Source organism: Acartia tonsa, chromosome 14, assembly GCF_053477335.1.
Source record: "Acartia tonsa isolate MP-2025a chromosome 14, ASM5347733v1, whole genome shotgun sequence".
Taxonomy (NCBI): domain Eukaryota; kingdom Metazoa; phylum Arthropoda; class Copepoda; order Calanoida; family Acartiidae; genus Acartia; species Acartia tonsa.
Window position 1 is genome coordinate 34,725,040 of NC_137273.1, and position 14,361 is coordinate 34,739,400.

The window sequence follows — 14,361 nt, forward strand, 5'->3', positions numbered from 1 at the left end:
GGTTTTAATCTTATGATTGTACATTTCTATATTCGTAGAAAGCTGGATATAATACGCTGCTAGACATAGCTTTTTCGTATGGATGAGATCCGGTTCCTATCCACCGGATTCGAATGAATACGAGAAATGTTTTTATCTACAAAAAAAGACTTTACCATTATATACCATTACTAAAGATATACTGTATAGATAAATAAAAATGAGTAAAACAAAGATTAATATAATGTTTTTTTTTCTTTAATATATTTAGAATTATTGGGTGGCTTTAAAATTTTTATCTTGTTCTTTTAGAGAATAAGATAATTTTACCAGCGGTAATACTATTATATATTTGATAGTCAATTTAAATATTCATCAATACAATGAATATTACTTTTATTGAAGGTTGGTAAAAAAGAGCCAAAGGATAATTTTATCAAAACTTAATATTTGCAACAATACCACCACCCTCCCTTCCGAAAATTATTATTTTCAAAAATTAAAAGTGGGGAGTGGGGGGGGGGGCAACAAATGTTTTAGTGTTTCTTTTTAAATCTAAAATAAGAAAATGGGTTATCGAATCCAACTCTCCCCTCCTCAGTGCCCCTAGAAAAGGCGAACAAAATTTTAGACGCAAACCTAGCTCGATAATACCATAAATTTCTCACCCTAAGTACATAATCCATGGTTAATCTTATAATATGAATGCATACCCAATAACACCAGATTATGAAAAATATTTTCAAAACAATGAGCCGAATTTTTATGGAAAAAAAACATTAAAAACAAAATGCATGTTTTGAATAATTTTTAGTTTTATGGATATAAAGATAGATAAATTGTTGTAATAGCTATCTGTATCATCGCATTATAGACAGTTTTAAGCGTATAGTAAAATTATAAGTTTAATTCCACCAATGTTGCATTCATGATAGCAAATTAACAAGGATGACAACATCCATAAAAGCAAAGCACAGAAACGGTAGGAAAAACGGACACTAACACTTGTATAGTGTCAGAACTGAATAATCAGAATAAAAATGTTTAAATATCGAAGCAAAATTGTAAGTAAAATTGTTGAAAAACTGCTTGATACAGAATAATGTTTATGGACATACTTACATTTTTAAGACTTGATTATAGAGTTGCTTTGCTTGTAATATTGTACTTTGTTGTCCCAGGAATCAGTATACCAAAAATCAGATCAATCGGATTATTAGATCACATAAAAATTTGTTGTTAAACAAGGGTGACAACATCAATAAAAGCGAAGCTCTGAAACGGTAGGACAAACGGACATTAACACTTGTATAATGTCAGAACTGAATAATCAGAATGCGAATGTATAAGAGTCAAAGCAAAATTGTAAGTAAATTTCTTGAAAAACTGCTTGATACAGGATAATGATTATGGACATACTTACATTTTTAGGACTTGATTAAAGAGTTGCTTCGCTTATAATATTGTACTTTGTTGTCCCAGGAATCAGTATACCAAAAATCAGATCAATCGGATTATTAGATCACATGAAAATTTGTTGTTAAAAAAGTAAAAAAATCAAAATGTTTAAAATGGACGTACGGACATTCTGGTAATGATTATAGAGTTGCTACGCTTTCTAAATCGTACCTAACTACTACAGGAATCACCATGCAAAGTTTGAAATCAATAGGACAATTCTAACATGCCTAAATTAGCGAAAAAAGCTATCCGTTAGAGCAGACACGCGACTAAATAAACATGCCACTTGTAACTTGTAACAAACCTATAAAACAGGTTTTCTCAGATAAATTATAAATATATCAAATTTTCCAAAATTTCTATCTTTCCTTCTTCAGCCTTAGCACAGAGAGTATCAAAAAGGTAAAATGAAGCTCTTAATAGTGCCTATAAAAAATGACGTCGTACAATACAAATAACCAATGATAGGCCAATACACAGACGAAATTACCAATGGCAGGCCGGGATAAATTTTAAATGACCAATAGTAGGCCAGTATGATGTCATTTTTTCATATAGGCAGTATTAAAGCTTCAGTTAAATCAATTGAATTGACAATGTATTATCTACTAGCGGTTTCGTCCCAAGAGGTATTTGGAAGTCCCCCCCCCCCCTTCTCCTTTATAGAATTGTTCGTTCTTGGTTTGTAAAAAAACAAAAGAAAAGTTGAAGGAGGGAGAGACTTTTTTACGGGGGCTTTGCTTTTAGTTTACAAAAAGAAAAAATGGGGGATAGCCTAAAACCACCACAGGACCAGTAGTTATATTCCCTGGAGAGTAAAATCAAATCGGTTCATCGATTACCGAGATCTTAAGCTTCAGACAGACGGACAACAGGTAGACATCGTTTTACTTTGTATTATAGATAAAAGTGAAGCATAACAAAATAAACAAAGAGTCAAACAATCAACAGCGTAGCAACATTTAATAATAATACAAAATAAATATCTATAATACAAAGTAGAATGATGTCTTTCCGTCCGTCTGTCTGTCTGTCCGTCTGTCCGTCCCTTAAGATCTCGGTAACCACTGAACCGATCGGATTCTACAGGGTATATACCTATTGGTCCTGTGGTGGTTTCAGGCTATTTTCTTGGAGGGTGGGACATCCCCAACCCCCCCAATAACAAAAAAATCCCCCCCATTCTTTTTTTTTGCTGAAGATTTCCTTGGTCCTTTTACGAATTTCGCCTTAATTTTTTTTATCACCATTTGGGGCAAAGCCCCTAGAGGCTAGGGGCGAAGCCGCTAGTTCTTCATAAGGAATAAGGTATTTCCAACTAGAAAAATAAATTTAAAATAATATGTGGAGGGGGGGGGGGGTGCAGATAACATTATTAAATAGACCATACGTTTTTTTAATATACCTCATTGCCTCAGAAATTTTCTTATTGCCTTTTTTTAACAGGTCTAAATTTTCGATCTGAAGCATTCATTTAGGAATACATGAAAGTAAAATGCTTCGCCTTCAAATTTTGACGTTTTCTCGTAGACGACGACTTTATTTTTTTTATATCTAATGATTTTTTAAAAAAATTTTGCTTTGGTTTACAATTAAAATTAGCTACATGCCACCAAATATATCCTTATATCAAAGTAACAGGATGTCGTTGAGTCAATCTGTCCGTCTGTGAATCTCGCTAACTGCTAAACCGATATGGTTCTCCTTTACAATATAGCTCTTTATAGAACCTTGGAAGGTTTATAACAATTTTCGGGTAGGGTACCACCACCCTCCCAAGAGAAAAATAACCTTTAAAATATCTAATTGGTTGATTGATTGGTTTCAACAAATTATCTTTAATCAACAGCAGAAGTTTATCATCAATTTATCGTCCATTGTCTTATCATTCTTTAAAATCTCTGTTTTTATCTAGAATTATGATGAGGTGTTTACTACTGATATCAGTTGCTGTAACAACCATAACCTTCGGTCAACAAGTGACACCAGAGGTAAATCTTAACAGGGTAGACAATAGGGCGGGTCAATTTTCAAGCTTTTGGGATTTTTACATTAGTTGACATTGGCAAGAGTTACTGGGCCAATAAAAAACCCTGTGAAACTTGAAAGGGGCTTTCTAATCAAAAAACAACGGGCGCGCTGGGGGTATAAAAATTTACCCTTCCTCCTTATAAAACTAAAACTTTAAATTTCTTCAAACACGGTTATGTTGCATATCAAAATGACGACATTGTTCCTAGTTCAAATAGGATCTCAAAAACAGCTGATTTAGTCAAAACTGTTTATTTTGGTAGGTTATTTGAAAATCATTTCAGACTGAATCAATATTTTTCAAAACGGTTGTTTTTGAATTACAAAACCCTTTTCAAGTTTCACAGGGTTTTATATTGGCCCAGTAACCCTTGCCAATTTCTACTAATGTGAAATTCCAAAATCGACCCACCCTAGTAGACAAAGATTTAAGTATACAACCATTAGTGTTTAGTAATATAAAACAACCTCGTTGGTTAAAGGGTTCGAATCCTCGACATATCATAGACGCTATATACTAATATTAAAGTCTATTTCTATTTATTCTTTTCTAGAAGAATCAATTATTTTTTAATCACCTTAGTGTCTACATATGGGACAGCTGAAAGTGTCATGTGTGACGTCATAAAAATACACCAAAAAAGATAGGATGAGAGGAGAAGAAAGAAAGAAAACCCCTGATTAAGAGATGGATAATACTTAATAGACGTTTTTGACGTCACACATGACACTTTCCGCTGTCCCGAGTTAATCGTACAATTTTTCATTTTCGTATGTATGAATGATTTGTCTATTAAACGATGCTTAAAAGAAAGACGTGGCAAAAACCTGTAAAACTAATATTTTTCATATCATTTTATTCATTAGTTAATAAAAATGTCGGAAAAAAACTAGTTTAGTTCATTTTCAAATAATTTCATAATTTATATGATTACATCTGCTAAAAACTTTATTCATAAAGGGAGAGGTCATTTTCTAGTAAATCCCGTAAAGGTGTGTGTTATAAGGCCTAAAAATAGTAGTAGAACGATAAGGTGCTCTATATATTTGTATTTCCTATTGAATAGAACAATAGGGAAGAAATTTTTTTTTTTTTTTTTTTGATAACCGTACCTGGAATATCTGAAATTTCTATCAAACGCTTTGTTTGGCTCAAACTGACACAAATAAAAAAAAATATAATTATAATAAATCAACCTGTAAAGAATGACTTCTTCCTTTGTTTAATGGTATAGATTGTTCTTAACCTTTACCTTGTACCTATAGAAAACATTATTATTATAATTATATTTTTTTTTAATTTTTGTCAGTTTGAGCCAAACAAAGCGTTTGATAGAAATTTCGTATTTTTTTTAGATAATCCAGGTACGGTTATCAAAAAAAAAAAATTTCCCTATTGTTCTATTCAATAGGGAATACATATATCTAGAGCACCTTATCGTTCTACTACTATTTTTAGGCCTTATAACACACACCTTTACGGGATTTACTAGAAAATGACCTCTCCCTTTGTGTTATAATCAAACGCTTTGTCAATATCTAACTAACATATAATAAATGCAAATCATATTCATTTTTTTATCTATTAGAGGGAATGGATACCGGTGGGTGTCAACAACAACCCCCCCCCCCTCCCAAACCCCTTAAATTATAAATTTTAAAGGCTTTGTTCGCAAGTTTGCTACTAATTGAAATTTTGATTTCAGGGAAGCTTTTTATAGTGCCAATAAAAAATGACGTCATACTGACCTACCATTGTTCAATTAAAATATGTACTTGCCTGCCATTAAACATTTTGGTCTGTAGATTGGCCTATCATTGGTCATTTGTATTGTATGACGTTATTTTTATAGGCACTATTAAGAGCTTTAATTTTAGGATAATGGTTATTTTGGAGAATTAGATGGGTTAGTAATTATTTATCATAACATTAAATATCAAATGTAAAGAAATTTTATATTCAAAATTATGTAGGATTGCTATTTTATTAATCAATTAAATTAATCCTAAATGTAATAGAAATCATCTCAAAGTTTGAAATCAACAGGACAATTCTAAAATGTATAAAATAATGATAAAAGTTATACGTTACGGACGGACGGCTGGAACCTAATTGTAGGAAATCTTTTGAATCAATTAAACTTTATGATTTTAACTGAATTAAATTTTTAAAAGCGAACCTTTTCTTTAATTAAAATAAGTCCGTCTGTCTGTCTGCACGTGCGCCTGTAACGGTTAGCTCTTTTTGTTAGTTTAAACATTTTTGAATGTTCGAACAATTTTAAAATTCTTCTGATTTTCGGAATATTGATTCATAGGATAACCAGAAGGTGCAGTATTTTAAGCATAGTATCTCTATAATCAAGTCCCAAAAATGTAGGTATGTCCTTAACAGTTTCCTGTATTATTTGCACAATTTTCGGCAAATTTATGTTTATAAATTCAGGTATGTACTATTAGTTTACACTGCTTATTAAGTTATGACTGTTTGTTTGATCTACAGTTTTATTTTTTTATGGATGTTGTCATCCTTGTTTATAAATGAATTTAAAAACAATGAAAAAGTATTTTTTAGAGTTCAACCAAATTTACGGATGGACACCCTGCCATCAGAATATGATAATCAGGGTAAGATTTGTTTAATACAAATGACTAATGATAGGCCAGTAAATATTTTACAATTAGTCAATTACAATGTTTACTGGCTTATCATACATGGTCATTTGTAATGTATGGTATAATTTTATATAGGCACAAAAAGCTGCTTCGCATGCATTGCAGATGAATGTCATGCGCCCGACATAAAAAACATGATCTGTATCTGTCTATGTGTGTACCAAAAGAGCTCGCTAACCAGTGAACCGATATGGTTCTCCTTTTAAGTGTAGCTTTGCATAGGTTCTCGAAAAAAAATTTGGGGAAGGGTACCACCAATCACCCCCAAGATAAATCACCCTTTGAAAAAATGACGCCCTTAGTTTTCTGACGTTTTTTTTCAATTAGAGAGGGGAAAGGGAGTTTCGAATGCCCCCGAATAGGCGTTTTCTGAGATAGGCGTTTTTTTAGATGACCCTAACTCCCTTTCGTGACAACGCCTCTTAAGGGGCGTTTCGTCGTATTTTCACATTAGATTTTCTCTAATTTCTAGACCCTGCCGGGCCAATTACCTAACACTGCGGGGCAATCACCTAACCTAAATAAACCAACAAAAGCTACTGTGAAGAAACGCCCCTTAATAGGCGTTGTCACGAGAGGGACTTAAGCCCCTCATATTTGTTATCTGATTGTTTGTTAACATATATTTACAGAAGATGTAATGAAAGAGCTGCTTGGTTACATAAAAGAGGTTATTATTAAAAGCGAAGCTTTTCTATAATTAGGGTCGGTCCGTCCGTACGTCCGTCCGTCCGTAACGGATAGCTTTTTTCGTTAATTTAGGCATGTTAGAATTGTCCTATCGATATCAAATTTTGCAGGGTGATTTAGAAAGCGTAGCAACTCTATAGTCATTACCAAAATGTCCGTACGTCCATTTTAAACATGTTGATTTTTTTACTTTTTTAACATCAAATTTTTATGTGATCTAATCATCGGATTGATCTGATTTTTGGTATATTGATTCCTGGGACAACAAAGTATAATGTAATAAACGAAGCAACTCTATGATCAAGTCCTAAAAATGTAAGTATGTCCATAAACATGTAAACAGTAATAGTGTCTGACTGATTATGACGTAACAAAAAAAATTAGCCAATGAGAGGCCACTATAAATTTTACCATTGGTCAATAACGGCCTCTCATTGGCTAATTTTTTTTGTTACGTCATAATCAGTCAGACACTATTACTGTGTTTCATAAACATTATCCTGTATCAAGCAGTTTTTTAACAAATTTACTTACAATTTTGCTTTGACTCTTATACATTTATATTAGGATTATTCAGTTTTGAAACTATACAAGTGTTAATGTCCGTTTGTCCTACCGTTTCAGTGCTTCGCTTTTATGGATGTTGTCATCCGTGTTTTTAATATTCATTTCTTGATTTTAATTTTTACTTAAATTGTTTTAGTATCGAAGTTACTCTATAATTCCAAATGTCCGTCCGTCAGGCACGAAAAGAGGGAAACGTGATTTTCTTGACTACTATTCAAGATACACGGCTGAAACTTTTTGTCAACATTCCCATTAATAAGGAGCATAAACAACTATAAAACAATCCATGGCAGTCGGACTGCTTTATTGTAGGTTTTGGAGTATTTATATATTGTTCATGTATTTCCCCATATTTTAGGTGTTTATGGTTCGATTTATGGTAGTAACTTTTACTATATTTTGTATCTTATTTATTTAATATCATCATTGAGTATGTAGCAAATTAAGAGGGGAGGGGGGGGGGGGGAAATGTGGTGACTCGTGCCACGACATACCGCCAATTTTATTTTGGATGCAACTCCCTTAGTTTTAAAGATAATTGGGTAAAATCTTTTGGGATGGGTCACTAATTACCCCAAGTTTTGGTATCTTAAAAAAAACGTTTGGCGTTTTAGGTCCGATTTTCAATTTTTTTTTGTAGAGGTACAAAGTGACTCAAAAATCAGCCATGCGAGCGACGTCATAAAAATGAGGGAGATGAGAGGAGAAGTGGGAAAGAAAACCCCTAAAAAAAAGATGGGTAAACCCTCATTTTTATGACATCACATGGTTGATTTTTAAGTCACTTTCTCCCTTTACAATTTATTTTAGTTAAGGATATCAAATGTATTCCAATCTACGATTTTTTGTGCTTCGCTACTTATGGATGTTGTCATCCTTGTTTTAATTGTCTTTTTCGATTTAAACCATTATTACTTTAGATGCAAGAGGAATCTAAAATGTATGGGACAGAATCAAATAATAATCTTGAAAACTTTTATAGGTAAAAACATTTAGTTTTTCAGTGTTAGTGTTTCAGAAAAATAGTCTAAAACCTTCTTGTAAACATTAATTTACTAGATTTTCTCGGACAACTGGCCGCCCAAGATTTGGAAAACGTGGAGTTGTCCATCGTCCCAGGCAAGAAATATATACTTATATGTAAAGTGCGTGACAAAAAATGCACTAGTATTGGCGGCACATCATTAACCACTCTGGGTGACCTAACCACGCAGGGCTCCTTGTATACAATATAAAAAAAAATCTGACCTAAAGTAAAACAAAACAAAAGACTTGGGTAAACCGCTAGAAAGTCATAAGCCCAATACACAAAGTGGTTGGCTTATTTTTTCTTTAGAACAAGCTAAAGGGTACAGCCAACAAATAACTTTATAAATCGATCTACCTAAAACTTCTATAGGTCGATCTAAAATTTCCAGATGTTGGTCTATGTCTTTTGTGAACTAGGCTGAAGCATTTGTATTGAATATAAATAATGACACCATATAATACAAATGACCAATGATAGACCAATACACAGAGTAAATTACCCATAGCAGACCAGTATACATTTTAATGGTAGTCCAATATGACGTCATTGTTTATAGGCGCTATAAAAAGCTTCAACTAGACATAACTCTCTAACCCGAAGAGAGTGTGTACAATGGGCTGTCTATTACACTAGTCCCCAAAGTTTTACAATAACGTTTTCTTATTCGTTGGCTGAACAACTTAGGGGACATGAGTAAATTTCGATTGGTTCATTAAGAGTGTTCAAACGTTTCAACCACTAATTTTATTCTTCATAAGGGGTAATTTTGTGTACCATCATTGGGGGAATACATCAATTTATTAACCATTATCTTATCCCTTTAGATCCCTGCCCAGAACCTTCATCCTTATAAAACAGAGGTGGATTCTTAAAAACTTTTAGGCTCACTGGATCACTAAAATCAGTGAGGCTCGCTAAAAAAAAATTTAAAAACCTCCAAAATCGCATAAAAAAATCTTATGTTAATAATCCTTTTGTGATTTTATTTAATTTTTGTAGATTTTTTATGCAATTTTGGAGGATTTTTTACAATAACTTTTAGCGAGCCTCACTGATTTTAGTGAGCCAAAAAGTTTTTTAAGAATCCACCTAAAGTATATTTTCTTTGTGGTTAGATTTGGAAAGCGCGGATATCTGCCCCACCAGGTTGTGCCAGCGCGTAAGTAATATTTTGTGGAGTGTACATTTCCACATAAATCTAGCGTTTGGACACGACGGACTTTCCTTGTAGAGAAGCTTCGCTTCTAATTAAAAAACAACATATATTTCTATTCACAAGTATATTTATCTAAAGTTTTAAAAATACTAATGTTTTCTATCTACAAATTAGGCTAGGTCAATAGCAATATAAATAGATTACTTCCCTTAGTATATTCATTAATTTAAAGGGATCGTAGCTACTCTTGCAAAGGTTTGTCTGCTACATAAACACCTCCTAAATTGGTAGTCAGAAAAGTCCATTTCTTTCCCCAAGGTTTTTTATTGGAAGATTTTTTAAAAAGATTTTTGAAGATTTAAAAAATTTACTAAAATTTTCAAATCTGACAGAAAGAGAAATATAAGTCACTACAGGAAAGGAAAACTGTTTAAATAGGAAAATTATTTCTAACTATCGTTGTTTTAACTTAAAGAAACTAAAAATTTTGAATAAATTTATCTCTTAATAATTTCGATCTACCGCAGACAAAATTCTGTACATCATTATTTTATTTTTTGTTGTTTAATTATATCTAATACACCCCCCACAATACTCTCTATTTTAAAAAGTAAGAGATGAGACCCTAAAGGGTCTAAAACTGTGGGGCTACCAAATAAAACCTAACCTAACCTACAGTAATAAACAAACACAAAAAAATTTCTAAAACAATTATTTTGGTTTTACTTAGGGGGAGGGCCCGGTATCAGTGCTTAACAGAGTACTTTGAGTAAAAGCGCTGAAAAATAATATTTCATTATCATATCCATGTATTTTGTATCTAGTAAGACTGTGGAGAATTTTGGTCTAAGTTTATGAAGAATGGTGCCCAAAGCTAGCCAACTCTTGCAGGAAGGAAAGGGACATTGGACTATAAATTACGCTGGTACCCAAAGTTTTATATCTCATTTTATTAGTTGGTTCCAATTTTGTCGTGTCCATACTTTTCAACCAATTTAATCTACAGAAGGGATAATTTTGTCTATCATCATTGCTGTTGTATATAAAATTATTGTCCATTGTCTTATCCCTTAAGATCCCTGAAACACTTGCATCCTGTCCTGCAACTCTGTTTTATAATACAGGTTTTATAATAGCAAGGTTAATCTATAGCTATGGTTAGTCCCAATTTCTCAGCTGTTACTTAAGATAACTAAAGAACATGTCCTAACTTTTGTGATTTTAAAAAGAATAGCTAGTCGGTGCTTTTAGTAAGTAGTAGATGTAAAATGATCCATAGAATTTAGATATTCAATCGCTTTTTTAGACCTCTTTTTTTTTGGAGTAATTTAAGTTTTTTTTTAAAGTAGGTTTTAAGGTACTAAAACGCAACAAAAAAAGAAGAAAATTGCCATTATGAACAAAAATAGTAAGATCTTTAATTTGACACCTAACTTTTGAATTTTTGAGTAATTATTGAAAAAATCTATTTTGTTAAAGCCTAGTGAATCAAAACTTTGAACGCTTGGAGCTCGTCACAAATGGGTTAAAACAAAATCACAAAAGTTAGGACACGTTCTTTATCAAATATATTCCAGAAAGCATAATTAACCACAGTTAGCCTGTCAATATAACGGTAATAATATGTAACTCATGGAATTTACCTTTAGAAGTTATTATTGGTCTGTATGTTAGTCTGTAATGCTATAGGGGTTATGGAAGGGGAAGTTTGACTGTCCATTATTATGTGAAATTAACAGCGGTAAAATAGATTTTAGCTAAACGCCAACGAATTTTATATTGTAAAACTAAAATGTAAACAAAACATTGAATAAACCTAGCTAATAGCGAGATAGTCATATCGAGCCAACTATATTATTTTTTTATATTTTACAACTTCTGGTAATACTCTTTTTTATATTTTCAGGATTTTTTATATTGAATCTGTTTCTGCCCCAAAAATCGCCGAATATTAATATTTATAAATGAATTATAATTTGAAATAAAACGAGGAGGTTTGTTGATAATTATAATTCAAATTATTCATACAAATCATATTGTAATTTTTGCTGCATAACTATTCTTATTGTATAATTGTTCTTTACAAGCCCTCAGATTAACAAATAAATGTTGAAATCAATTTTTAAAAGATCTCTTTATTAGTGCAATCACTCATAGAATTTTTATTTTAAGTAGCGAAGCTTCTTGATAATTTACCTTGTCTGTCCGTCAGTCTTTCCGTTCTGCCATGACGGAAATGTGACTTTCTCGGCTGCGATATAAGATAGAAGACTTACTCTTTTTGATAGCATTCCCATTATTATGGAGCATATTATGTATTTAAAATCCATAGCGTTTTTTTTGGCAGTTTCTTGACTATTCTTATATTTTTTAGGTCCGATTTTTTAAAATTTTTGTGGATAACACATCTAAATTAAATTTCCCGTTGTTTTGGAGATCAAGCATGTAACTTCTTTGACCGTTGGTCTGTCCGTCATCATATATAAAAATACGTGAGAAAGGTTTTGTGAGTTTTTTCGTTAAATGCTCTTTAAATCTCCTCCACCATACTCTTATACATAATTTTTTTGAGCTTCGCTACTTATGGATGTTGTCATCCTTGTTAGTTTTTATATCACTAAACCTCTATGATGTATATACGTCAAGGTTATTTAACCATAATTCGCACCTTAATAGATCGGAGCCCCCCCCCCCCCCCCCCCTCGGTCCCTGTTACAGATAGAAACATACTTTTTTTCTGGTGGTTCATGTGCATTTTTAGAGAAATTACCTAACCGACTTTGACCGGACAACACGACCGATACAGACCAGATATCCCTGTAAAATCAACTCTTGCCGACGAATAATAACTAAACTTATAAGGTCATGAAGTCATAGCTCTCTATCTTACCTACAAAAAAAGGGTTGCGGGTTAAGAGATATTACTTGAGCTTTTATATTATAACCATTTTTGCATATAAAAAAATGTTGGTGCAAGATATGTGTGTTGGAAGTTATGGGGGGGGGGGAGTGAATCTACTTCCTCATATCAATTTTTGGTGAATCAGCTGCAAGTGCGCATATATATAACTTATTTGCAGCTATGTACAAGACTGAACATAAATCTCACGGCTGTGGAAGCGGCTTGCAACAGCGGATTTATAACTTGGTGGCAGCTGTGTATAAGATTAAACATAAATTAGGACGGCTTAAAAGCAGATTGTTTGAAAAAAAGTATTTTAACTTCGTATAAATAATTTTCTTGCGGCCATAACATTTTTTTAGGATTTGCATAACTTTGCGGACAGCTTCTGTGGTATTAGTAGCTTCCTAAATAAAAACAGCGGGTATTTAGACTGAGCTGCGGCTGGAGAAACTTTTCTAGTGTTTTATCTGTCTGTAATTTGAGCCATCTTAGAATTGTCCTCTCGATTTGAAACCATTGTGGTAACATTTTAGCTTCTTTACTCTAATAAAAGAACAATACTATAGGATAAGCATAATAAGTTTATAATAAGTATGTATATCATTGTTGTTTTAAAAAAGTTATCTCTAAATAAAATTAAAAATAAAACTTTGTCAATCTAAAAATCAGTTTTTTTTCATCTGATTTATAAAGCTTCTTTATGGATGTTGCTTTCCTTGTTTTAAAAAATGCAATTTCTATTCTGGTAAAACTAGAAATTTTATCTATAAGGCAAAAGAAAGTGTCCAAAGGTTTTACAAATATGGGTATGCATGTTTGTTCAATAAGATCTCGTAAACGACCGAAATTATCAATGAATACTTTAAAGCAAAGATTGAAATGGTTCTAAATCTTTAGTTATTAATTTGAGTTTTAAAAGAGAAGAAAGGGGAGAGACAAAGCTATGAAGAAAAACCGATATGGTTCTTTACAATGTAACCTGTTATTGGAAAAGTTTTCAACTATTATGAAGAGGGTAAAAACAAAATAAATTTTAATTTCTCAAACTTAAATTGAATATTGGGTGTGGATCAGGGGGTTACTTCCCCCACCCCTACCACAAGTGCTCTAGAGGCTTATAGGAGAGTATCTGCTATTAAAAATGTGTCTAAAAAAGAGGGATGAGAGAAGAAGGAAAGGAAACCCCTAAAAAAGAGATGGATAACAGACTTTTTTTATGACGTCACACATGACATTTTCTAGCGCTTCACTATTAAAAATGAAAATGCTGCTTTCTTGATTTATGCATCTACGACCTACATATCTATAATGCAACCTATCATTTAATCTTGAACAAAAACGTACTCAATGATAATGCATTTTTGACCATGTTTCTTGGCATTGTTTCGTTTTTTTTATTAGCCAAGACTTATTTTCCTAATTATTCTAGTAAATTTTACTCTTATTTTACAAGACGTTTATTTAGAAGTCCTATATCTTTTCTGTACGTATTGAGTCACATCTGTCAATTTTTCCTGAGATAGTTTTTTGGAAGATGAATGCCGCGTTTTTTCCATTCGCAAAATTTATTTTGGTACGGCCTTCATAGAAGAAAAACAAATTATCTTCAATCAATTTTTGCTGCATATTTATTAAAGCATCTTTTTAGAGCTGTATTAGACATTATACAAATGGCTAAAATAATAGTTTTAAAATTTTGAATTCTTAAGTTGTATACTCTGTTGAAATCCTATCGTCTTCGTTCAATCAATCAATGTCTAAATAATGTCTAAAAAACGCGGCATTCATCTTTCAAAAACCCATCTCTGGTATCATTGATATCTCGCACATCTGATTCGAACCCATCACCAGCCCCAAGTTTTTCAT

General features: G+C 32.3%; 1 protein-coding gene across 1 annotated transcript; it reads left to right on the forward strand.

Moving 5' to 3' along the window:
• The first annotated feature begins 1,807 nt into the window (after positions 1–1,807).
• On the forward strand, positions 1,808–11,706 carry LOC145306221 (uncharacterized). Its single transcript, XM_080148249.1, has 10 exons — positions 1,808–1,842; positions 3,356–3,431; positions 5,350–5,378; positions 6,047–6,099; positions 6,780–6,817; positions 8,325–8,386; positions 8,464–8,523; positions 9,550–9,593; positions 10,415–10,714; positions 11,497–11,706. The coding sequence occupies exons 2-9, from the start codon at positions 3,360–3,362 to the stop codon at positions 10,438–10,440; spliced, it is 384 nt and encodes a 127-aa protein (XP_080004375.1). The 5' UTR covers positions 1,808–1,842; positions 3,356–3,359; the 3' UTR covers positions 10,441–10,714; positions 11,497–11,706.
• Positions 11,707–14,361: the final 2,655 nt, after the last annotated feature.